The sequence below is a fragment of the Xiphophorus hellerii genome, chromosome 3, assembly GCF_003331165.1.
Source record: "Xiphophorus hellerii strain 12219 chromosome 3, Xiphophorus_hellerii-4.1, whole genome shotgun sequence".
NCBI lineage: Eukaryota > Metazoa > Chordata > Actinopteri > Cyprinodontiformes > Poeciliidae > Xiphophorus > Xiphophorus hellerii.
The window spans coordinates 7663607-7690213 of record NC_045674.1 but is presented as its reverse complement, the minus strand read 5'-3'; the positions used below and the strand labels follow the sequence as shown (position 1 = coordinate 7690213).

Genomic DNA, 26607 nt, shown 5'->3' with positions numbered 1-26607 from the left:
GATTTTATTTGAAGGATACAAATAAGCAAATATCAATAAACACCTACTAAAACAACTTAATTTTATTCATAGTTCATCACATTCTCTATAACAAGTGTCAGATGTAAACTCAAGAAGACTGAATGTACAAACTATTAGTTTAAGGTCATGCACATGGAGTATATGCAGCTAGTTCAATAAAACTCTATAGTTTCCCTTTAGTGCCTTTGATATGAATGTGCAATTCAAAAAGAAAAACCTGGCATGATAGTAGAAGTACACTTTGGCACTGTATTTAGGGTTACTTGCTTTGCAGATCATTTTAAGTAGTACAGATCTTTGAATCTGCACTGCAAATCTAAATAGAAACAGTTTCATTGCATCAATTAACAATTTAATAAGATATAACTGAATTACCTTACTAGGAATTGAATTTCTGTGCAAAACAAAAACAGATTGAGAACACAATGTAAATGCCAGCAAGTATTCCAAATAATTCATAAAGAGTATTGGGAAAAATATATAACTGCAGAGCTCTGCTAAAACTGTAAGCTTTAGCAAAAGAAAAGATCGAAACCTAATTTTAATATTAAAACAGTGTCCCATTACATCTGACAAAATAAATGCCAACAGACACTGGTTTCTGATATACTGTATGTTAATAATTTGCTTTGAGTGCAATGATATTAAATAAATATGATGAAATGCACATAAAAATGTAAAAGAAATTGGTTTATTGTACATAGGCTATCAGGTCTATTCTGATTTTAGACACAGATCTAAAATTATTTTTCCTTGAACATTCTGCAATAATCAGAACACAAGCTGCTGCAACATCCACAATCTTGTGCAAAAGTCTTGAACCATTTCTCATTGTATTATAATTCCCTTTTAAAGGAGTCATATCCTTGTGATCTCTATCAATACCTCTCCAGTCTTCCTGAAGGTTTTTCTTTCAACCATCACTGCTTTTTAACTTCTTTCCAAAGGAAAACTACAGAAAGACCGGAAGACTGTGGAATATGACCATTTCATAAGATTACAAGAAGTCTAGTTGCTTAGAAGAAAAATATAGAAAAACTTTAGAAAGGAAGTGGGATTCATCCCAAAAAATATTTACAACAATGTCTCCCTGCATAGTAGGAACAGCCTAAAGTGAAAAAAGTGGTAAAGAATGTCTCTGAGGAGTAACATGGCTGTTAAACACTGATTAATAACAAGATGTCCAAGAGATTTTTTTTATTTTCTTGACTCAACCAGTGTATCTTGCACATGGCTGATTTGAGTCCTGTCCTCTTGTATTTCACTGCCTGCTTCTCTTTCCTACAAGACTGTTTGCGTGGAGTCAGTGGTGCTGTTTGTGTTGGGTTTCTGCTCAGTATTCACTGAACTCACTGCGGCCTGATTCACTCTGCTGGTATTTTCAACGTTCATCGCTGGTTGGCGATCTGGTTGGGCGGCAGTGGTCGGTGGGGGTGAAACCACCACCCTTTCAATGGGCTCATTGGCTGTTCTGTCTGTCACAATGAGGTAATTCGGCTCAGGCTGGAGAGCGCTGGAGCGGCGCTGCAGTGCATGCTGGGTACAAGAGAAAGAGCGCTGCCGGGGGGCTGGCTGGGGAGAGAGGAAGTGAGGTGTAGTGGCTCGGGGGTTTTCGTGATGCCTGTCACGATCCTCGTCTTCTGATGTCACCTCCTGTAAGGTACTGATTGGCCGAGGGGAACGACCCATGACTCTTGGAGGCACGAGTGCCGTGGCTGATTGATTGAGCTGGGGTCTCCAGTTCTGGGGCGGTGGGTACTGCATTCGGCCCATTGACCAATCACTGGCAACGAAGAAAAGTCATGAAAACATGATCAAATTGATGAAGGCATCAAAGAATTATGGTGAACAACTTAAATTAAGAAAAAGAGGATGCTTAATTTATCTCCATTGTATGGCTGAAAACATATCAGTCGATATTTTTGATTGGTTTTTTGTTTTTCCTCTTGAGCTGTTGTAATCATTCTCTCCTTTCACTCCACCTCGTTCTTTTTATTTTTAAACAGTTATGAGGCAGCGAAACATGTAACCGCTGCTGCGGCAACAGGTTGTTGCTAGGTAACCAAAGAGAGAGCAAGTTAGTCAAGTTACCAACCTGAACTTTGCTTTGCTGACCAAAATTAGACGTCTATAGCTTTTCCTCTACCTACGTCCCCCAGAATGCTGTGCGGTTCTGAACTGGAGTTCACTGAAATTATTGAACATTGCATTGTACGTACCAGCTCTACATCAAACTGACCACAGCACCCCCACAACCATTTTCTGAAATAGTTTGATCATTTTTGATCATTTGTAATCGCTAAAATTATTTGGTTAGTCTGACAAAATAATTATGATGTGTGTTTGAGTCAAATTTCTGAAAGCTTACTTCTGAGGTGGTGAGGTCATGTCTCGATGGGCTATCATCCCAGAGAATGAGGCGCTTCTTCCAGGGAGACCTTGAGAACTGACCCAGGGCGAGTACATTAGAGCACGCTCCTCCCACATCACATCGCTGGCCGTGTTAACAGGAACAGGCCCTCTCTGGATCTGGTGAGCCAGCAAGAGCTCCAGGACCTGATGGTGCATGGCCTCTCTGGCCACATCGATTGGACGACGGCCCCTCCGGTCATGCAGCTCCAGGTTGGCACCATGAAGCAGGAGAAGCCTGGAAGTGTCATAACAGCCATGGAGGGAGGAGAGGAAGAGCGCTGTCTCACCCTAACAGAAAAAAATTATTGTATAAGCAACTGTACTCAAAACCATTTATTACATATAATCTTTTGATGATAAAATTCTAAACTGATACAGTGCCTTTCAAAGAGATTTATACCCCTTCAGCTTTCAGACATTCTGCCAACTTACAGCCACAAACTTCCCAGCCACAAACCAAAGGAAACTGGTTGCACTGAATTTTTTTTAGGGGTAACTAACTAAAGGGGGATAGAATTAAAATCAATATTGTGCTGACTCCATCGTTATGTTTTGTTTAGTTTTCCGATGGTAAATTGTAAGTTAAATTATAGAACCTTATCGACACCTAGTGGACATTGTTTATGTATTTAATTTGGTCAGTCAAGCAGAACTCGTCCAGCTGTACTCTTGGTGTTTTCAACTGTCCTTCAGACACATTTGTTTCTTGGACACTATTTGTCTGTAAGTTAATTTTATTAATTGTCATTTCAGTATTGTGTAATATTTTATAGAAAAGTTTTACGTTTCCCAACCAAAATTTAAAGCTACATTGTTAGCTAATTGGTGATAATTGGGAGTCATTCATTTGCTGTAGTCTAGTTGTTTTCTTTACCTTGTCTGTGGTTGATGTGTACTTTTGTGCTTTGTTACAGTTTTACAAAAGAAAAAACAAACCAAAAAAGAGTTACAAAATAAAACTAGAAAACTATCACGGACTGGTTTATTTTCAACTCAAGGTTAGCTAGCTGTCTAGCTTTGTAAGAGCAACGCATCGTGAGGGCAGCATAAATATTGAAACACATTTTCAAAAGAATTTGCACAAAAATGCTCAAATGTTAATTTAAATTGGTGTGAAACAAATCCCCCCAAAAATATATTGAAGTTTGCAGCAATCACATAAAAAATGTGCAAAGGTTTAACAGGTGGGAATTCTTTCCTGGACAATGTCTGGATAATAAAGCTTAGTCACATACCTTGTTGTCTTGAAGGTCCACAGCAGCTCCATAGCGAATGAGGGTCCTTGCCAGGGAGAGGTGATTTACTGAGCATGCCCAGTGTAGGGCTGATCTCCCTGAGAGACAAGTGTGAGTGGAGGGGAGGTGAGGGAGTAAGTCAGCCAGTGAACAACCATTACACAACAGAGTTAAGCCCAGATGGTAAGGAGATGGGGGATGAAGAGGGAGAACACCTCTAATTAGGGGAGGATGGGGTGATGACACAGGAGGACAGAGGGTTGAAGACAAAGAAAAGGACAGAAGAGCTGAAGCAAGGAGAAAGATTAAACACAAAGCTAATATATCCATCAACACAAGAATATTAACTTTGCTCTGAGTCAGAAGAAGAGAGTAGGGGAGCTGGAGAAGGACAGGTAGGAGGGACAGAAGGGACACAAAAAGAGGATGTGAGAGAGACGGGGTAAGTCACAAGTTACTCGACCCCCTCAGTGTCAGAAAAAGATGATTGTGAATTACACCCGTTTGACATAAACTCTCTACATGAAGACTGGGGGCTGAGGTACATTATCATGTCCCAGACTAACTAGTGATGTTGTCAAGAAGCATTACCAGTATGATCTGTGTTGTTTACTGGAACTCCAGCTTGCAACAGTTCCAGAACCACTCTGTCCAGCCCACTGCGCACAGCTCGGATCAGAACCACAGATCCATCGGGACCACACCACTCTGCTGACTGCCAACAGAACATTGCTAAGATAAACGTTTGACTACACCCGCAATACACATTTGGTTTTCAGCTTAACTACTCGTAATGACTGACCTGCTGGGGGGGACTGAGCAAAGGAGGAGGCATGGCATTCCTTTCCCATCCTCTAGGTGGAGCTGTTTAAAAGAAAGTTCAGAATGAGTGATGCTAAATTCAAATGGCAAAAGTAAAAGGGATGTGAATCTTAAAAACAAAATTTTCTTTTAAAATAGCTTTATGCAAGGTCCTGTATGATTACTGTAGGGACTGTGTGTGTACTATCTTTTGCAAAGAAGTGTTTACATTTTATATATTTATAAATTCACAGTCATAGTGATGATAAATTATACTGTTATACTTACTCAGGGCATAAATTTTGGGCTAAATTCAACCTCAGGTGTAAAAAAAAAATACACAACAGATATATTCTAATTTGAAATCAAGAATGAAGCAAAACTGAAAAACTAAAACCTCTTCTGCTTTTGTTGGATTCAAGAGTTACAAAAAGCTTTTTACTAGTGGAAAACATTTAGGAGTTTTGAATCCTTCTGGCAAATTTGCTCCAAGAGCAGAACAAGCGGTCATGATTGTGTTTTTGTGTTGAATGTTAAAGTTATTGTCAAGACAGTTAGCACAACATTTCAGGAAAAGTTGTATTCTTTCTAAAACAAATATGGCCGATTACGTTGTATTGGCCTGCGGGTTTGAGCAGCTCCAGGCCGAAAGTGTCTCTGGTCCGCGGTCCTGTGGTCACAGATGGATGGGTCCTCCAGTCGCCTGGAGCACATTATGTTGATGTCCTCCATTGAGCTTTGGGTAAAATCTGTGTCACTTCCTGGCTCTTGATCCCTTTTCATAGGCCTGTAAGCAAAGATAGTATTATGAAATCATATTTTTCCAATATATCCTGTTACAATTTGTTTATTAGGTTTCCTTTTTAACCACTTCTTTATCCGCAAGTGCACAGGGAGCTCTGCAGCGCATGTACAGTAGATTTCTGTACATGTGCAGAAATCTACACATGTAGATTATTTGATTTTGGGAAATATAAACATCTAACAACTATACAATAATCTTCATTTTTCTGTAGAAGATCATTTTGAACACTGGTATGCATTCAAAAGCTCTTTAATCTTATATTGAGCTCTTCTGTTTGCCTTAATTATTGACTATTTATCAATCCTCTTTCAGATCAGTACTGTAGTTTTTAATTTTTATGTCACCAGTTATGTCACCATTGGAAAAAAATGTTTTAGTACGATAAAGGACACTTGTAATAAATCTAGATTTTTCATAAAAATAAAGCTTTTCTTTCTTTCTGTTCCTATGTTAAGTGATTTACTTTATTTCCATCCAATTCAATATTAATTACAAGAATTTGTCAACCTTGTGGTTGAGTGATTATTAACATTTTTCACATGGCTCTATGAAACAGAATGCTAACAGGATAAAAAATTCTACAAAATAATAAATCCACACAAGCGAGTTGATTTATTTGTATATATGACCATATCCTGATGCCACCTTGAACAATTAATCTTAATGTGGAGGAGTATTGACTGTTCTCTTGGCAGATGATGGAGCTCCTCCAGCGGACACTAACTTTGGCTCAACAAAACAAATCTGTAGGACAATCAAACTCCAGTGACTCCTACTGAAACTCTGAGGTTGAACGGTCAATTTGAGCATTCTTTGTTGCATTAAAAAGAAACTGTCTGAGAGAAATTGAGATATGTTATCAGACAATACACCTATCAGTTAATTCCTCATATCTAGTATACCAAATAAACCATGTAATGAGCAGTGTACTGTCTAACATTTTAAATCACATCTTAGTGCTTTGCTGTATTTCTTAAAATATTGCAAAAGTCTGAATCTAGTGTGAAATAAATATATACATTTAGGCAAATGCATTTAGAACACAATTTTTAAATGTGTTCTAAAATGAGAAACTTTGACAATCAAAAATAAAATTTAGCCACAATCATAAGAAAGCAGAGGACAAATGTTTTGGTTACACAGCTCTTTCAGACCACATCACAATCTTTAGAAGCAGCAACACTTACCGCATTCGTATGGCATCCTCCCCTAACGGTTCCCTCCTCCTCTTTTTCTCTGCTTCCTTGTATTTCTTTTTCTTCCGAAGGCTAATTTTATCTTTCTCTCTGCTATATCGAACTCGTTGCTCTTGGTGTGGTGTGTGTTGCATCCAGGCCTTGGATTTGCTGCTGTCATCATCGTTAGCAACTTTAGACCGATGTCTCACCCTAACAGTGCCGTTGTTCTCTGATCGCTGCAATCTCATCTTCCTCATCACCAGAAAGACCACCAGAGGAATCAAAATCAGAAGTCCAACTGCAATGGCAGCTACAGCCCAAATCCAGGCAGGGGTTTGCTCTTTGAATGAAATAATGGAAACATTCAAATATGCAAGTAGATAAAAGTAGCATCAGTTATCTAAGATAATTTCACCTCTGATGAAAGGAGCATTTAGTCTAAAAAAACTGTCTAATAATTTAAGCTTAATTTATTTCTACAGTTTATTTATACCTCTACTTTGTGAAGACATTGAAAATCATCTTTGTGTGCTGATACCTTTTTTATTTGATTGTGAATACAATTGAAAAAATTCACACCCCAGTCTGCACACCAGGAAAACAAAGCTGTTTTATATTGTTTTGATTGGCTACATTTGAAATATGGAAGTGTGTGTGAGCATGTGTGTAGATGACGGGAAACAAGAGCCTACCTTCAACTTCCACTTGTTCCTCTCTGGTTCCTATTTCCTCTTGGACACCTCTGATGCCGATAATGACTTGCAGCTCCTGCAGCATTGGGAACGTTGAAGGCTTTGTCATTATCACGGCATGTAGGAAACTGCCGGCTTCAGTAGCGTACGGGAAACAGGTAGAAGGTGACCTGGAGCAAGGCCTGTTGTCGACTTGTAGGAACAGGAGGGAACTAGAGAGGAAACAGGAGAAATTTGGTACAAAAGAGCAGATACCTCTTAAATCTTATACCTTTCTTGCGCTTAATGAAGATCCCCAAGGTGTTGTCTTTGCCACCCTTAGTTTTATGTGTTTGCTCAGTTTAGGTTGTCTTGATAAATGATTGATGTAGTCCACCTCACTCCACTAGGTCCACAGCTGTATGAGAAATACTTTATTATCACTAATCAATATAAAAATGAAGTACATGACTGTGGGTCACTCCAACTTTGCTTGTTGTATTTTTAAGTCAATACCACTAATCTTTTTGGTTGATTTGGATTAAGTATTTAACCCTACCTTACTCTAATTAATTAATAATTCTCCAGGTTTCTGCACATTTTTAGGTTAACCAATGTAGTAATACATTTGAATTTAATGCAAAATGCAATAGCTTTGGACACAAATCTCTTGCTGTTGTTGAAAATTTGAACCAAATTATCTTTAATATTTAAACAAACAGTTACTGCTTAATTTAGCTTTTCTTATCATTTCTCCTTGTTGGGCTTTAAATTACACAAAAATATTTGTTGATTGCACCATGAAAAAGTTTAACAACAAATTTTAAGGTTGCCCTTCTTGGACTAATGGAGGTCTTCAAGGCAGTCCAGTTGGTACCCTTTCATTTTATGTGTTATTATATAGGAATTTAAACCATTTCTTATGTATATAAAATGTTTGCTTTCTTTTAGGCAGAGTCTTGCCAAATGCTTATTTTTAATGCATAATCTGTCATCAAACATATATCACTTACTGTTTCATTAAGCTTGCTTTGCATAACTAACTTTGTCTTTAGTACTATTACTGTCAAAATAAGAAAATGGTGTAGTCTCAAATCCCACACATATTACCTACCCATTAGAATCTGTTGGTGAAGAGTGAGCCAGCATGTCAGCAAACTTCTGAGGGTAAATATCAAACAAGTTCAAGTTTGCTGCAAGGGAAATGTTTCCCCTCAGTTTCAGGGGTGACTGCAGGATGACGCTGAGGGTCCAGAGTAGAGGAGTGACAGCAAGGGAGAGATTTTGTTTTGGGATTTTGGTGTGAAGAAGCAAGGTGCCTTTAGCCCACAGAGGGCTCTGCTCTCTGAAGCAGTCACTTCCATCCCATCCACAGGCAGCGTTGTTGCAGCCCTGGTCACAGCGATTGCTGGCATAATAAGCTCGACAGTACTGAGTGTGTCCCGGACTGAGAGATATGATGAATGGGGAACAAAGGGATGAGAAGAGAAGACATGTTAGTGATGGAAATAATAGGATCATAATTATAAAGTGTTTAAGCACACCCTCTAATTTTACAAATATCTATACCAGGTCGTATGTAAAATAAATCCTCCAGGTAATGTTTTTTCATCATCTGTTGATATGTAACATCTTACTAGAAGAGGGGATTCTTATTTTACACCACTAAAATCTGTCCTATTAAGCTAAAAGGGTTTCCATAATTTACAGTTCAGAAAAGTTAATTTAGTCACAAAGGTTTTTTACTTGCAGTGACCACGATTCTTCAGGCAGTCAAATCCGTCTCGAAGGCAACGTGACTCCATGCATTCTCTGTTACATGTCCCATCTCCAAACTTCTCCTTGCAATTGTTCTCGCGACACTGGTCCCATGGATCACTGGACCCAGCTGCTGAAATTGATACTGATTAGGATGAATGAAAAGCAGACGCAAACAGCAATTAGAGGCTTGTTGAAATAAACCTTTCATACATCAATTTACTAAAAAAGACAAACTGGTTTTATGTTGTACTTAATTGCATACTGCAGCAAATTTCTATATTAGAAGGATCCAACCTTGCAGCAGACTGATATATCTGAAAACAACATACATGTACACTAGCAGGCCGTAACTAATGACTGCCCTCCTTTCAGTTGATGACCTTTTTGCTATTAAAACAATCCTGTTCTTTTGAGACGTGGACTTTTTTTGACCCCTGATTGTGTGTTGTGGTATCTGGGACCAAAATGTTAGCAGCAGTCAAGCCACAGATGCTTGATTTGATTAATATCTGGGGAATTTGCAGGCCAAATCAACACCTCTTGGTTGTTCCCTCATTCCTGAACCATTTTTACTCTAGGGCTGTGAGCATTGTCCTGCTGGAAGAGGTCAAAGACACCAGAATATGTATATACCCTTTTACAGAGGGTTTACATGGTGTGCAAAAAGGTGGTATGTATCAAGCGAGAATCTATTTGGATTCTAAGTAGAACACTGATAAAACATCACACTGCCTCCACTGGCTTGCTATCTTTTAAATCAGTGGTTCCCAAAGATTTTCTTTTGGGCCCCCCTCTGGATTACAATAAAATCCCCCCCCAAAAAAGAAAAACAAAATCAACTGGGCACACACATCGTTCAACCACACATAAACCTATACACATATTTTGTTTTCAAACTCCACTGAAGTTTATTTTACACTTCAGGATTCAACAAAACAAACTACAAACCATCTTTACAGTGAAACACTTTTGTGTAACTGTTTTTTTTTTGTTGTTCTATATTGTAGAATATTCTTTGCTGTCAGTTTTATTTCAAACATATTTCTTTTTTTTTTTATTTGTAATGCCCCACACTTTAGGAACCACTGTTTTAAGTGAACAACACACATTCACGCAGATGCAATTCCAAAACATGATCTATCAGACCAGGTCACACTTCATGACCCAGTTCTGAGTTCATATGTCCAAATGTGAACAGGGGTCAGCATACACTCTGAGAGACCCACAACTATACAGACCAAAGGGAAACACCGTTTCTGACAACAGTTCACCATGGTGCCTTCCCTAGATTGATTTTAATAGAAGTCAATCACTACAAACCAGAAACACACCAATCACATCAGTTTTGGATATTGTCTAACCAAACTGGCACAACTTGACCTTGGCAAACTCTCTCAAATCCTTAGTTTGGTACATTTTTAAATCATTTTGCTGATCATTTTAAGGGCAAAGAGGTCATGATGGCATGCCCAATTAGTGCATTTCTGAATGAATAATCTGGGGAGAACAATAGCCCCACATTCACACCTAACTGTGCAAACATAAATTAACCCAAACAACTGGGGCGGGGTTAATGTATTTGTGTATATAACCTTAAGTTTTCAAACCAAAGTGTTTTTATCAGATGGCTGGTTCTCCCATGCATTCAACTACTCATTGTTTCAAACCATCAGCAACTATTCACCACAATGCAGGTCAAGCCATGCAAGGTGGGTCGCAATACAGCCAGCTAAAGGGGACAGGAAATGGGCCCGACATAAACAGGAAGTTTCCAGAAGGAGCGAATAGCCAAAGGAAACGGAGTGGGCTGGGAACTTGATAAAGGTCGAAGGTTGTCACCAAGGCAATGTGGAATGTGATGGAGTTGGACAATGGACTTGGCAGGTGTTAGCAAGACCATAAAGGGAAAAGAGCCCGTTGACAATAGAGCTGAAATTAGATGACTACTTCACTATGATTCATTTGATCAGTAAATGTCTATCTGTGATTCAAAAGGAATTAAATATTAGCCCTCATTTTTATGTAAATACATATTTAGAGAATCTCAGAAAACCTGTTGAAGATTGTTAAGCCAAAATATTCACTTAATCTTTAGCAGAATAGTAATAGGAGTTAAAATGAGAATCAGCTTTTTTACACAGTAAATTTTCTTAGACTCTTATTTGAGGACCTCCAGCCATGTGAACAGGAAAACAGAGAGCTGGTACATTAAAATATGATTTTATGAAATATTTTGCCAAACTCACCTTGAGACGTGCAACTCAATCCCAACAGGACAAACATCCTGAGACTCAGCATGTTCATGTCACGTTCTTCTGTAAACCTGGGTTTGAAAGTTCTTCTAATCTATCCCTAACCCATCACATCAAGAACATCTTGAGGTCTTGCTGCTCTCGCTAAGTCAAGTCACCAAATGTCATCACCGCTGTATCAGCCACCCTGCTCACTCTATTCGCTCACTCCTTTTTTTTTTCAGAGGCCCTGCGGATATCTGGACAACTTCCTGCCACTGTGTGCAGAAGCATAGGAAGGGCGCTAACCCCTGTGTGCCTCTGTGTGTGTTTTTGCAATAATGTGACTGGAGAACTGCTAGGAGGGCTATTTCTTCATGTCGTGAGGACGCAGCGTGGTTTGAATTTGATTTTTGAATCTAAACACACACACACACACATATCCAGAAATAATGGCCAAGCCCTTTCTGTAAGATAAATCAGTAAATGTTACTAAATAGTGTCACATATGTCACAAATGTTCTAAGACTGACCTCATTTTGATTCTTGACCAGATTCAATGACAATGAAATGAAGAAAAATCTTGACCTTTTTTCCAATCTTACCAATGTTCTCTAAAATGTTGAACTATTTGGATTTATTTAATTTCAACAACAAATGGTTGATTACAACCGGACTCTTACAGCACCATGCAAACATTTTATCATCCCTTTCACATTTTCACATTTTGTTGCATTACAGCCACAAGCATCAGTGTATCTTGTTTGTATTTTATATGACACACTGATACAAAGTAAAATGAAATTCAGACATATTTTTTTCATTTATTTCTAAATCTTATTCTGACAAGTGTGGTGTGCCTGTATGTATTAAACCCTTCTGAGTTTATGGAACCAGCTTTCAATAAATATTTTATAATCCTAGCCACAGTTTTTTTGTGGCTATATTTAGAAAAAATAGCTTTATTTTTCCACCATGGACAAAGGCGCTAACCACCCTGCAACCCTGCAGCTATGTAAGATGGGGTATTGGAGGACCTGTACATTTCTGGTCCGAAGACACAAAACAACAGAGAAACTGGCTCCCAGGTTTTTTTCATAGTCAATCTTCAGATTTATAGCTTTAGTTTTTGATTAAGCTTACAGTGTGACTTATCTGATTACTGCACAGTCTTGTATTTTCCCTTGTTAATGTCTTTTTATGAATTACTGTGCCATCCAAATTTATTGCCGCCCCAGAGAAAATGCAGTTTTAAAACCTCAAAATAGATCAAGCATTTAATGCTCTAGTTGAATCTCACCTTGAATGTTTTTTAAAAATACAATTTTTAATTTAAGTACATTAATTCAGTGACAAAAAAATAACTAATTGTTTTTGTTAGTTTTTTCAACAGAACCACTAATGTAGACTCTTATTTGAAACTGTATAATTTGCCATTGAGGCATTTTTTCATTTATACTTGATCAGAGTCTGTTAAGCAACAAAGCTTTAGTTCTAACACATAAATTCAGATGTAGTAGTTCTAAGGTTTGAATTTGATTTTCAAACATACATTACATACATCCCAAACAGGAATAGCTCATTCATTTCTCTGAAATCTCCTGTTTCGTTAGTATTTCTTTCTTTATTTATTTATTTTTTCAGCTTTTGGATTTCTTTACAAATTCATAAAACCAAAACATGGGTTGAGGTTGCATGTTGGTGCAGTTGGCCATATTATTGCCTTGCAGCAAGAAGGTCTCAGGTTCAAATCCCAACCTGGGGTCTTTCAGGATGAAATCTGGATTTTCTCCACATTCATACTTTTACCCAGATTTCTTTCTTTCTCTTGCAACCCAAAAATATCACTGTTAGGTTAGTCAAAATCTCTAATAATAACCAAAAAAAGGAAAATTCTGAAACATAACTTATTTATTTATTTTTATTTATTCTGTTTTGAACATGATAGAAGTATAAAATCACAGACATGAGCAAGGAATGCAAAAAATACATATTTTTGTTCTAAAATAATCCTAACATGCTCAAAAAGGAGTAGAAAGAAGTAAGGAACTTATGAACTCCCTTCCCTCTGTGCTTAATAAAGAATTCCGATTGTGAAATAATACAATATCCCTTTTCTGTTATTTTTCCAACAAACAGTATGTTGAACCCAAACACAACAGATTGGATGATTTATAGGTAACTAGAAAAGGAGCTTAAAATAGTACGACCATTTATGACTTTACTTCTGCCATCCTTCAAACATGAAAGAAGGGGAAATAAGGAAGGAAGCTGTCAAAGATCAAAGTGTTTTAGGGATCCAGATGACACAAACAGCAGTAACAGCCAGACTGGAAGAAAAGCAAAGCAGGCTGTGACTTAGATAGGTGACAATTTTAGGACATCCTGTAGTTTCAAACTTGCCATCTTGTCTGTATGGTATGAAATGCTAGAAACACCAAATGTAAAAAAAAAAAATAATGTAACAGAGCAAATAAAAACATTTCACAGAAGCAATAATTTCAGATTATATTGTTCTCACACCAACTTTTTGCAAAGGTGTGTACTAACTAATTATGTTGATGTAGTTACATCTTCTTGAGTAATATTACTGTAAGGTATAGCTACTCTCACTTGAGTAAAAGTTCTGGATAGTCTGCCCACTGCGAATAAATTCATTGAATGAAGAACAAATACATTCAACCAAACGTCCATGAGACACAAACACACCTAAAGTTTATGATGAAACAAGACTTATTTTGTTGTACCCAAGCTTTGTCATTCTTTTCTATCTGTAGAGCCTGTTGTGCTTTGTGGGGGTCAAAAATAATAAAAGGGAGTAATTTTCTTCTACTTGAATTTCCTACTTTGTAATTGTGTTTTTCCAATTTTTTCTTCATCTTAGTCTTATGATCAGTTTAGAAATACTTTTTTACTCGTACTTGAGTCATCTCTTGGAGAGTCATTGAATTGGGGCTGCTTACTCTTACTGGAGTTTTGGGGTACGCAACCCACCAGAGATGTAGTGGAGCCTTCAAGCCTCAACGAACCAGGGAAGGGGAACCAACACATTGTTAAAGGAGGAAATCAACTCTACAGTAGTGATAACGTTAAAGTGCAGTTCTAGAAAGTAACCACAGGGGGTCGCTGTTGGACTATTTGCGACAACCTAAACGTCTTGCAACAGTGAGGTAAAGTATACTTGTATTTATTGGATTGAAAAGAACACCTTATTCTCCTAAAGCCAGTAGTTTGTAAATAACACATATTAGATGGGCTTCATTGTTTGGCAGACTTGCAGGGGACTTTCCGATATAGAGGTATAAATAGTTGGTTTCAGTTTCACCCTTATCAGACCGTTTGGCTCATACACGTTCCTAACAGCCTGTCGAGGTCAGACGCGTTACAGCTTTATTTTTGACACTTCGGGTTTACTATTGGAGTCTGTCAAGTCTCTGAGGCAGCAAACTTACCTTGTGGAGAGGAATTCAAGTAAGTCTGCTGGGTTTCGGCGTAGTAACATTAGCTTACCAGTGTTAGCTACTGTACTCACCGTAGCTTGCATATTTACGGTTTGTCTGAAGTAAATTATGATATTCATCATGGGAGTTTGAATTGTTTTGTTCGTATCATTCTGGCCGGTGCCGCATTTGAAGCTGAACAGTGTTGTAGACAGATGTAGATAAAAACGAAAGTAAAAAAACCAAAAAAACATTTTATTGGTCAAAGTGAAAGTAAAAGCATCTCTCTGCGGAAATTAGTTCGTTTTGTATTGTCATATTCACAAACTTTTATATATTTAATTGGCATTGCATGTGACACAAACTAATGTACAATTATTAAGTGGAACCCCCTTTACTCCGACACCCCTAAATAAAATATAGAGCAACAAATTGACTTGAATTGATACCTAATTAGGAAGATTCCACCTGTTTGTAAATTAATCTGACCTGTTGAGGTCATAGAGGTTTGCTATAGAATATTGGAGACCAAACAGTGTAAAGAAGACTATAAGGTGGAGAAGTCCAAAGTATTAAAACCATATCCCAAGCTTTAACATCCCACTGCATTGTTCAGTCCACCTGAAATGTTAGGCATGGCTGGAAACTTACCAGACTGTCTGGGTAGGTAAGCAGAGCATTAAATGAAGAAGCTGTTGTAACTCTACAGAGATCTACATCTTGGGTGGAATAATCTTTGGCCAAGACAAGATTAACCACATTTGGCTTTTATGGAAGAGATCCCTGAAGAAAGCCAATGTTGAATGTATGGTAACGTAATAGTGCTGTTTCAGGTTTTGTCATTACCATGTGTAAGAAGTTGCTCTCGTCAGATAAAACATGAACAGAACATAAACTTTTTGTCTGCACTCCTGTTGCTTGCACCTTGTGAACATTATATTGTATCATATTTAGGACTCTGTTACACCCTACATGCAACAATTGATTGAAGCATGCATCTTTTCTGGTGATGCTTTGCCAGGCCTCTGCTGCAAACATCTTCAACTGTAGAGGATTTTCCCATTTACACACCATACAAGTACAGACCATCTATGTTTATTTTGGTGAATCCATGATGAATAAACACTAGGTCTCCAAATCAAACACTCCCACCACCATAATACATAAATTGATATACGTTTGGTCTTGACCAGTTCTTTTCTCCCTTCACTCTTGTCATCACTCATAAAAGTTTCAGTTCAATTTCACACACTTACTTTTCCCAGATCCCAAAGCCTCGAATCTTGTTTTTGTAGCTAACTAATATTTGCATTTTCAGTGAAGCCTGTTTTTATAATTATAAAGTTATAAAGTTATAATAACTTCAACTTTGTGTTTTTGATGTGCTACATAGTTTTTTGAGGACTTTTCTTCACCACAGGTGTGAGTCTTTTTTCACCTTCAGCACTAGTTAAGAAAAAAAAGTGTTTCTCAAACACTCAATTTTTTTTTAATTATCATGCGACTCACCTGATTTAAATTTAACTAAAGATATATTTTGATTTGCTTTCATAATTCACAGGCTTCACACAGACATATCTGACTGCTTTAATATACATCCTATTACTTTGTCTTAAGCAATATTGTTTCCCCAAATGAGTGAAACTGTCTATAAAAGTGAAATTTCTGCAAGGTGAGGATTGGAATCAAAATATTTTTCTTATTTAGTCTACTGTGTATGTTTTCTAGCTGAGCCTATCTCTCTCTCTCTGTTTATTTTTGCAGTATCTACGCGTAATGCAGAAAATGAGCTACTTCTTCCCCTTGGTTTGCATTTGCATGGACGTGTGCGCTGTGCACGCCATTCGTCTAGCACAGCTCTCACCTCTCCTCCTCCCCCAACCTTTCATCACCTTGTGGGGGGGAGCTCTGACCAGGGCCTTCATCCTGGGTTTTCTTGCCTTCACTTACCCCGGAGGCCTCCCATGGGTGAGAAGCTTTGAGGGACTTCAAAGCATAGCCGTCCTTTGCTTCCACTTTCCGGTGTACATCACTCTCCTTTGGCAGCTGGGCCAATCCACTGTTGAAGAACTGTGGGGATGGCACTCCTGGGAACGGGTGAGTGGGTCCGATTGTTGCTTTCTGTTCAGTATGTATATTAATGTGGTGATTGATATAAATAAAAAAAGACATTCATTTTTGAACATTTCCCAAAGACAACAATATGATGTTCCAAATCTTTCTTGAGTAAAAAAGGCAAGAAAGCCTTTATTATGCACAATGTATTGTGAATTTTTAACATCACAATGTCACTGTGTTCAATATTCATATCACAAATGACTCTTTGCAGTGCAATAATTATTGGATAACAGTATTATAAATTTGTGTTTACATGCTGATGGAACCTTTAGCATTTCCCAAAATGCTAATGGTCTCAGAATGATGAAAGCACAGATAAGAAAGAAAGAAAAGAAGAAAATAAGCATACGGTATATTGAAACTGATTTGGTCATTGCATTACTTAATAATATTACTGCCATTGCAGGATTTTCTACTATCATGCAGTCGTAGGAACTATTTTCCTTTTTTATTTAATTTAACCACTATGGTTGCTATCATCAAACCATTTTATAGCCATGTACTTTAACTGTGTGGTGAGTTTGTCCCGCAGTTTAGTGTTTTTATGAATTATTGATACGAATTTAAAAGACAGTGCTCAAATCTTATGTGAAAACTATGTTTTAAATTCTATTCCTTTATATTTTGCTCTGTTTACCATTTGGACCAATTGACTTGTTTGAAATATGACAGATTAGGTCAACAGGTGCACCCATTGCAGCTTCCTAGCCAATCATCAATCTTTCAAAAGCCTGACCTGAATATTTTGATACTGATATTTTTATCATTCAAGTGTTTTAATGTCACAATGATAAGTATTCATGGTTAAACTACAAACATCATCTAAACAATTCACAGTCCCAACCTGAACTAATTTGAAATGATTTATTAGTTTGTAGTCATTGTGATTTTTAATTAGTTTAGTTACTTTAAACAGTTAAGTTTTAAATTATTTCAGATATCTGAGGCTTGAAAATCGATGTACTATTTTGTGTTGCAGGTGTTGCAGGGCTATGCCGTTACAGCGGTGTCATGGCTCTACTGGAGTCGATACATCTCGTCCTTTATGATCAGAACTCCATCACAGAAGAAGGAGAAGAAGCCCGGACCGGACAGTAGAGACTCTCTGAAGAGGCTTATGGGATACATGCTGCCGTATTCGGCTCGCTTCATTGTGGTGTTGGCTCTAGTTGTTCTCTCATCTTACGGTACATTGGTCGACATCATTCTATAAAATCTCCTCTGTTTCAGGGTTTTTTAAATCAGTGTTTAGTTTTTTGTTGAGCTTCGTGTAGCGCAAAAGTTTATACAGTAATATTTTTAACTATTAAACGCAGGCGAGATGGCTATTCCCCAGTACACTGGTCGTATGGCAGACTGGATCATAAATGAAGAAGCACCCGATGCATTCTCCCAGGCCATCACAATCATGACAGTGTTGACTTTCGCCAGGTAGAGCATCAAATCTGTCATCACAAATTTTCTTCATACTCATTTTTAATTACTATAATAGTAATGTGTGAAATGTTTTTTACATTTTGATTTAAAGCAGGAAGATGTTGGATTTATTTTCAGATTTCTTTGCACAGGCTTATTTATTGCTAAGATAGTAGAGCAAATAGCCAATCAGGTGTCAGAGAAGGGAGTTAAATTAAGTGATTTGTTAAAATACCTCCTGAAGGATGGTGGATTCATATCTAACTGTAAAATTACAGTTTGATATGAACATCTTCATTTGAGTCATGGTTCAGACATTATTTTCATTTTATTAATTTTTTCATTTTAAAAATTAGAATTTATTTGCACTTTCTAAAGTTTAAAATATTTTTGAAAAGTTTTAGTTTTAACTGAATGAGAAAAAAGTGTTCCAATTATTTTTTTCTCATCATAATGCAATACAATTATTAACAATTATTTTCCTGCCATTTAAAAGGCTTTTAGCACAGAACCGCAAGAGAATTTTCATTGTGTGAAAGAAGACAAACTCTCCTCATAACGTATCGTAAATTAACACTTATAAGGCTAAAAATGTGATGAATGTGATTGTCTTTATTTTTCTTTTATTAAAATTTTTTGTACATGTGGAATTACACTGTCATTCCACCTATAAAATGCTTCAGTGATATTTTGTGTGCTTTCAACCTCTTCTCTGTGTGTTTCAGTGCTGTGTTTGAGTTTATGTGCGACCTGACCTATAACGTCACCATGAGCCTCATTCACACTTCAGTGCAGGGAGCCGTTTTCCAGGCCGTTCTCCGGCAGGAGATCGCTTTCTTTGATGCCACTTCCACAGGTAGGAATAATTTCAATGTGCAAATGTCTGAGTCGATAAAACTATTTTTACAATATTCTTTGCAGATTTCAAATTAGTCTCAGTGTTGCATTTGAGATAATTAGGGAACAATAATGCAACATAATGGCAATTGAAAACTTGCATTCATGTTGAACTGCAACCTCTGTTTTATCTCAGGTGAGCTTGTGTCCCGTATTACCACGGACACCAACGACATGAGCGAAGCACTGAGCGAGAAGCTGAGTCTCCTGATGTGGTACACGGCTCGTTTCGGTTTCCTGCTCTACTTCATGGTCAGCCAGTCGTGGAAAATGACTCTGCTGACCTGTATGGGACTTCCCATCATCTGGGTCATCCCTGAGCTCACTGGACATTTCCACCAGGTGACGTCACGCAAGGAAACGTTCCAACTGGAATAGCATTTTTTATTTATTTTTTGTAAACTTTATCAGATGTGTTGTTATAAATTTACTATGATACTATATTACTTAATTACATATTTATTTTATTAGTAAATAATATCAGTGGGCATTTATGTTCACTTCAGCAGACAAAGAAAACAGAATCTCTTTTTTTTCACCTGATTAATTCCTAAACATATCAAAGTTGGATGATATTTGTTTGTATGCTGCAAAAGTCTATTCTGTAAACTAATTTAGTTTGTGTTCATGCTTTAGACTATTGCTGTAAAGGTTCAGGACTCTCTGGCAAAGGCCAACCAGGTGGCCACCGAGACCTTCTCCAACATGAAGACAGTGAGGAGTTTTGCCAACGAGGACGGAGAGACAGAGAAGTACAGGCAACGACTGGACGAAACATATTCTCTCAACAAAAAGGAGGCCGTAGCTTACGCAGCTTCTACCTGGGCCAACAGCGTGAGTACATTCGTGATATTTATCCTGCTTTAAGCATTTATTTAAATTAGCTCCTGAAATTAATGTAGAAAAGAAAATAATCTCAGACCTTACATTGGCAATCTCATTGGTTTTGCCACGGGAATAAATATGTCCGCCAAGGGAAAAAATATTCCATGACCTATGTTACAAAGAACATAAGATAGCCGTTGTTGTTAATTTTATTGCAGAGTGCTTTTACACGGACATGCCGGTTAAACTGTAAATAAAGTAAAAACAAAACATCAATACTTAGTATTGCAATATTCAATAAACACAAACTTAAACATAGATTTAGGCGCTAGGCGTGACTTGACTAACTGGTTATAAGGCAAAGTTTACTCTTAGAACACTTCGTAATAGAATAAACATCGGCATTCAAATATCACAGTGCAGCAAAACACAGCTAGCATTTGGCTAATTAGCTCTAGCAAATTCACCGAGTACACGCTTAGAACAGATAACAAAAACTCATCTCCCCACAGCTTACAGCATTAATATAACTCACCACGTAGGGCAACACTCACGAACGCCAGTAGAATATGATTTTATGGTAGATTCAGCTCGTTAGCTTCAGCTAACCGGAGTCTCAGTGCATTACTGGCCTGCCGTAAGTTTCTTCCCTTGTTTCACCTCCCCTCCCGTACCAATGCAAAGCAACTACAGAGCCCCCTAGCGGAATGGGAGGAGTGAATCCAACGACCTATTTTTAATAGGTCATGTGTGGTAATTGATCTCTGTTGCACATTGGAGATCGGTACGTGTTTCGCTTCGCACATTCACAACTCCAAATTGCACCTGTTGATAAGTTTCTAGAGGTAGTTTTTTTTTTTTGTCTTTTCAATTGGCTGTTGCGATGCAAAATGTATTTGTCAGACTGTGAGAGAGAGTGGAAAATATAGACAACAATTGTTTACAATTTTTACAATTGTCTTTGTATATCAGAGCAACTTTTAGTTTTTGAACCTCAGTCTAATTTCCTTGCCATTGTAAGTGAAAAAACACACAACTTCAGTTGTTTTTAATTACATTATTTGTCCTGATTACACCTGCCGAGTTAACTTAACATGATTATTGTGCAGGGAGCAAACCTCTGTACAGAAAACTATATTATTTAAATTCTCTTGTGATGCTGATAAGATAATAACACTGATAGCATTTCTTTCAGTTTCAGTAAAGTGATAGTGAAGGACCAGAAACCTCTTATATGTAGCATACAATAAGAGACAATGGGAAATTTTGTAATAAGGTTGGGAAAGTCACGTGAATAGTACTGTGGTAAGATGGCGGATAAGCAGCAGAGTTTTTGAAAGCAGTAAAGTTCAAACATTCCTGGGGATCATAGGCCATTGTGAACGGGTGTAGCAAAGGTTTTAGCTACTGTTTTCATTTCACAATTCAAAGATGGCTGTTTTTTAGTGAATTTTAGCAGGATCAAGGTCATATTGCAAAACAATAAAGCAACTGACTATTTTCTGAAAACTGACATTTCTGTTGTTGCAGATGACCACTTTGGCCTTGAAGGTGTGTATTTTGTACTATGGTGGGACCCTGGTGACCCGGGGGGCTGTTAGCAGTGGAGACCTGGTCTCATTTGTTCTCTACGAACTACAGTTTGCTTCCGCTGTTGAGGTGAGCCACAAACCCTGAAAAGACAAACATTGTGTTTTATTCATAAAGTTTTATATTAATCTCCTCTCTTTTTCTTCCAGGCTGTCATGCGCTACTACCCAGAGGTAAAAAAAGCAATTGGTGCCTCTGAGAAGATTTTTGAATATCTTGATAGGAAACCTCAAATACCTCCTCCTGGCAGTTTGGCTCCTGAGAATTTCAAAGGACACGTTCAGTTTAAAAATGTTCGCTTTTCCTATTCTGGAAAGACAGATGAGAACAGTCTTGTACTTAAGGTGTGTGCCCCTCTTCTATTTTTTATCTTTCCCAAAACTGTTTGTTTTACCTAAATCCTCTTTTGTAAAAGGATGTGACTCTGGAGGTAACGCCGGGACAGATCACTGCACTTGTTGGACTAAACAGATCAGGGAAGACGACCTGTGTGAAGCTACTTGAGAGGTTTTACCAGCCTCAATCTGGAGAAATCCTGCTGGATGGGAAACCACTGAAAAACTACAAAGACCAGTACCTACATGAAAAGGTGGGTGGGTGGTGAACAGAGAATTTTATAATCAAATGGAATATTTTCATAGCTGTCAAATTTTTAATTTATTTTCTTGCCGCATTGCAGTCAGCTGTAATGGATAGCTACATGAAAAGAAATATGTTAATATGATCCATCAGTAATGGATTCAGAGAGCTTCTTTAGATTTCATTCAATAATATACTTAGATTTAAAGAGAAAACTTGTTTATTAGTGGTCAAAAACTGTGACCCCACAAAACCTCATGGTACTAATCCTGCATGTCAAATTTCTGAAACTGAAGACTAAATTAAAATCATAATGACAACAAATATAGTAAGAAATGTGAAGATGTATAAAAACATACTTTAAAACATACATAAAAACATATACAAATGCATTTCTCTCACTAAAAAGTAGAAAAAAACACACACACATGTGTATACATATATATTTATATAGATATCTGCAAATAGAAATCGGTAAATTGATCATCCCCAATCTGTAAAAATCTGTTAAAAACTGTTCAATCAAATTTCAAACTACTCCTAAACTCCTTCATGATACTTGGTTGATTAAACAATGCTTTACAGCCACTAAACCCTCTTTCTTTATGTATTTTTAATAGATTGCTGTGGTGAGCCAGGATTGCGTGTTGTTTGCTCGATCTGTCCGGGAGAACATCAAGTACGGCTGCGAGGGCGCATCAGACGAGGACATGTACAGAGCTGCTGAGCAGGCTAGTGCCCACAAGTTCATCACTGGACTTTCAAAAGGATACGACACAGGTTCGATCCACCTTTAATTTCTATAGCAGAGGAACTCATGGTGTTATTATAGTGAAGATAAGACTGTTCAAACAGGTCACTTTACTGCTTCACAATACTTTATCCTAAACTCCAAATATATTTTTTAATTTGTTGATATAGTGATCAAATTGAGTGTAAGAACAAAAGGAAATAATGATAGAAAACTCTCCAGCTTCAGCGTAAGATTATGTGAACATGTATAGCCTAGGGTTGGCAATGAGAACTTGCCAACCCTATCCCTAACCAAAATATTTTATAATGGTGAGAAGTGCAGCAGTTGTATAAAACACAGCAGAAGTGAATGGAAGCAGATACAAATTTTAGTTTTCTTACACATAGCCTATTTGTGTTTCATAGCTGTCAAAACATTATTGAAAAAACTTTTTTCATTGCTCTCTGTAAGTCCGCCTTCAATTAGTTTTCCCACATATTGTTTGTCCCTCACGCAATTTTTATGGTGTATGAGTGAATTTCTGAAGTACCAGCAGAAGCAGCAATCAAATACTCTACTACATTTGGCTCAGACACTGAGAAAAAGAAGTCTGTCTGCAGCTACATTATTATGTCTGAAACCATACAGAAGAAAGATCTAGTTAGAATGTACATGAAAAAAGAACACAACACAACTTTGTATTTTGCATGTGATTTAATTATGCATGCAAATTAAATCACATGCATAATGCATGCAATTTTGCATGTGAAATTTAAGAGAAATGTCTTTCCTCTTAAATTTCACAACCTTTTCCTGCATACCTGCATCTTTGGGAAATCTACTGTGCTGCTGTAATAAGCAATTATACAACAATTTTGCATGTGTAAGGTTTAAGCTATTCACTTAAGGCATGTTATCATACAAAAAATGCTTATTGGTTCAGTGCCATGTCTGATTGTGAATGATAAGCTCTCTTTGCATCAAAGCAGTGATTTCTAGGATTATTTTTCAGTTTCAAGACAAAATCAAAAGGCTTGTTTGAAAATATGAGGTCTTATTAGCTGTCTATATTATATCTTGAAAAATTGATATCTACTTAATAATGTTATTTTTTTAATGGTATGTGTTCTTTTTTACGTAGATGCTGGTGAGAAGGGGGGTCAAGTATCTGGAGGTCAAAAGCAACGCATTGCCATTGCCAGGGCTTTAATTAGAAAACCGAAAATCCTGATCCTGGACAACGCCACTAGTGATTTAGACACAGAGAATGAATACCAGGTACAAAATAATTCACTTGCCTGAATTTTTATTATTTGTTTATTTATTTTTTTCTTTTTTAAAGAAAAATCTTTATCTTACTTCTCAGGTCCGTGAAGCTCTGTCAAAGCTGGCAGAGAACTGCTCTGTGCTGATGATCTCCAACAAAATGAGTGTCGCAAAGACAGCCAGTCATATCATTGTCCTGAACAACGGGACAGTGGAGGAGGAGGGCAGTCATAATGCTCTCTTGGAGAAAGGTGGCCTTTATTCAGAAATGGTAAAGAAACAGGAAGAGGGCTTCAAACGTCCAACAGATGAAAGCAGTGGTCAGCAGTGACCTGCCTGAGTGACTGTAAAATGACGTAAAGTTGGATGGTTATTTGGAGTTCAGGTGAAAACTTAAGCAAAACTCATATTGGTAAAAATGCTCTTAATATGAAACAACACTTTTTACTGAAAATATTTGCTTGAGTTTGATTCCGTAAGACAATTGCACCTTGAAAGGGAAGAGAACTACATCTTTAAGAAAAGGGTTTGCATTACCAACATGTTTTAACAGAAAGTTAAATCCCTAGATCCTATCTCATTGAAATAGAAAGACAAGAAACATAATCTTTTGTTCACAAAAGCCACAAAACTTAAAGAATCATGCATGTTGAATGTTTTATTATTGTCAAATTGCCCACTTCTAAATCCTGCTGCACAGCTTTTACAAGGCTGTAAAAACACACATGTTGTGCCCTAAAATATTGGAATGTGAAATATATTTATTTTGTACAGAACAGAAACTTAAATGACAAAAATGAACGATTAATTTATTCAGGGCTTTTATTTATATTGGTCATTAGAAATGTCACAGGAGAGAGTACAGACTTATCTTAATTTTAATCTTGCACTTAAACAGACAAGGTACATGCCTGAGTTTGTTCTGCTTCACGGCAAAGCTAAGAAATTACATATCACGCCTTTTACTCTTTCCATGTAAAAGAGTAAACGAGAGTATTTCCATCTCGTGGAAATAATTCTTTACCTTTTTTGCAAAAAAAATTGATTTTCAGGTGATTTAAGACAGTGCCTCTAATATTTTCTGTTAATCCACTCAAACAGAATCTCTTTTGTAGCAGCCAACTCTCCAAAACATGGCCCCAGCAATCCTGTTTATTCTGTTAAAAAACAGCTGAAGTCCAGCAAACCGTTATTTCATTCATGGCACATTTCAGCATGACACATCAAATGTCAATTAAAAGCATCAACTGACATGTTTCAATCGTGAGAAGAATTACCTGCTTTGCAGAAGCAGATTCCCTTATGCATCGTTGTTGAATTTATATACTTTTTGGTTTATAGTCCTGAAAATACCACAATACTTTTGACAGCATTTTGCTACTTTTAAAAAATGTGGATTGTTTGGATCAGAGATTTTATTTAACCCCTTAATTGTCACTTCCAAAATGCTTACATGTAAGCCAATGCATCCATGAGGACACTGGTGTCCTCGTGACATTAAAGGGGAAGGAAAGTAAAAGTCAAACTCATCTTGCATGAAGTACAAAAGAAAACCAACCATTCCTTTAATGCTACAAATGCTAGTAAAGCTAAAATATAATCCTATCTTTTATGATTTTCACAACAAATTTGAGGTCCTATTAGCTGTCTCACATGGGCCAGGCCAGCAGGTGGAAAGATTCCTCTCATGTAACATTATGTGGTCAGTTTTTTTTTTCTATATTTTTTTTTCTATATTTCACATTCTTGAGCTGGTTACATGGCGCAGGAAAATATATGATATGGATAACTGTACAACAACTTCAAAAACTCCATAATAACAACCAAAAGACAACTTTTATAATAAAAAACAGAAAAAGAACATTTTTCTGTTTATTTTTTTTTGTTTTGCAATCATGTTTATCTAATCACCAATATCATTATGCTTGCAAATACAAATAGAAATATTTTTTAAAACACTTCTAACAGATAAAGATCACTTAGCGTTCCACAAGAACAAAGCATAAAAATCAAAGGCATTCATAAATCACCTCTAATCATCATGTGCATAGTTCCCTAAAGCTGACCAGCAGTGTTGAAATGTTACTCAGCAGGAACGCTATCTGATCAATAACCTTTTTTTTTCACTTGTGGGTTCAAGATCAATTTGAAGCTCTGGGTTCTATTATTATCTTTTTTTTCAAACATGGGAGTTATTTCTTTTTTTTTTTCTTTAGCCTGGTTGCTTTCCAATATCCTGCTTCGAAATCACCCCGACAACCACTTTAGTTAGAAAAGAGTCTTTAGTGACCTTCATAAACACTTTTATCAAGATAATAACAAATACAGTAATACACAAAACCAGAAAACGAATAAAAGGCATTGAAAGGAACCTTTGTACAACAAAGCAGCATTTAAAAACATATCTGTTGCTTTGAGAAATCTTATTTTTTCCACCTGGTAACAAAACAGATGTGAAGAAATGATGTCTGTTATTTTGAAAAGAATTTGGTTTGTGAGTATTCTGTTCATATGCTTGAGTACATTTTCTGTCTCTTATTCTTATTGCAAAATTTCTAAATGTTTTATTGTGAAATTGTTTTGTTGGATTCAAACAGACATATAGCAATAAACTGTTTTTTATTATTA

At 37.0% G+C, this 26607-nt stretch overlaps 2 protein-coding genes across 6 annotated transcripts; one reads left to right on the top strand and one right to left on the bottom strand.

Moving 5' to 3' along the window:
- Positions 1 to 47: 47 nt before the first annotated feature.
- Positions 48 to 14954, bottom strand: notchl (notch receptor, like). Of its 4 annotated transcripts, none has more exons than XM_032558420.1 (11): positions 14648 to 14954; positions 8870 to 9011; positions 8238 to 8570; positions 7145 to 7356; positions 6462 to 6792; positions 5081 to 5256; positions 4471 to 4532; positions 4260 to 4383; positions 3669 to 3766; positions 2390 to 2721; positions 48 to 1804 (listed from the first exon to the last, which is right to left on the bottom strand). In XM_032558420.1, the coding sequence occupies exons 2-11, from the start codon at positions 8926 to 8928 to the stop codon at positions 1303 to 1305; spliced, it is 2229 nt and encodes a 742-aa protein (XP_032414311.1). In that variant the 5' UTR covers positions 8929 to 9011; positions 14648 to 14954; the 3' UTR covers positions 48 to 1302. The 4 variants fall into 4 exon arrangements, with proteins under 4 accessions (XP_032414311.1, XP_032414308.1, XP_032414309.1 ...); XM_032558417.1 differs by lacking the exon at positions 14648 to 14954 and adding an exon at positions 11131 to 11404 and having other exon boundaries at positions 8870 to 9026; XM_032558418.1 differs by lacking the exon at positions 14648 to 14954 and adding an exon at positions 11131 to 11404 and having other exon boundaries at positions 8870 to 9014.
- tap1 (transporter 1, ATP-binding cassette, sub-family B (MDR/TAP)) lies at positions 14202 to 26607 on the top strand. 2 transcript variants are annotated; one of them, XM_032558422.1, is made up of 13 exons: positions 14202 to 14285; positions 16320 to 16652; positions 17653 to 17860; positions 17990 to 18104; positions 18815 to 18945; positions 19123 to 19328; positions 19623 to 19820; positions 21342 to 21470; positions 21551 to 21745; positions 21817 to 21990; positions 22601 to 22760; positions 23855 to 23991; positions 24080 to 26607. In XM_032558422.1, exons 2-13 carry the CDS (start codon positions 16332 to 16334, stop codon positions 24308 to 24310), a joined length of 2205 nt encoding a protein of 734 aa, XP_032414313.1. In that variant the 5' UTR covers positions 14202 to 14285; positions 16320 to 16331; the 3' UTR covers positions 24311 to 26607. The 2 variants fall into 2 exon arrangements, with proteins under 2 accessions (XP_032414313.1, XP_032414312.1); XM_032558421.1 differs by lacking the exon at positions 14202 to 14285 and adding an exon at positions 14308 to 14586.

Coding starts and splice junctions, on each gene's coding strand:
- notchl (XM_032558417.1), bottom strand. CDS start 11,188: ATGAACATGCTGAGTCTCAGGATGTTTGTCCTGTTGGGATTGAGTTGC. Junction 9,027..11,130: donor ATTGAGTTGCACGTCTCAAG/GTGAGTTTGGCA, acceptor CATCCTAATCAG/TATCAATTTCAGCAGCTGGG. Junction 4,533..5,080: donor AACCCGCAGGCCAATACAAC/GTAATCGGCCAT, acceptor TCTTTTAAACAG/CTCCACCTAGAGGATGGGAA.
- tap1 (XM_032558422.1), top strand. CDS start 16,332: ATGCAGAAAATGAGCTACTTCTTCCCCTTGGTTTGCATTTGCATGGAC. Junction 18,946..19,122: donor CTTTGATGCCACTTCCACAG/GTAGGAATAATT, acceptor GTTTTATCTCAG/GTGAGCTTGTGTCCCGTATT. Junction 21,471..21,550: donor AGTTTGCTTCCGCTGTTGAG/GTGAGCCACAAA, acceptor TTTTTCTTCCAG/GCTGTCATGCGCTACTACCC.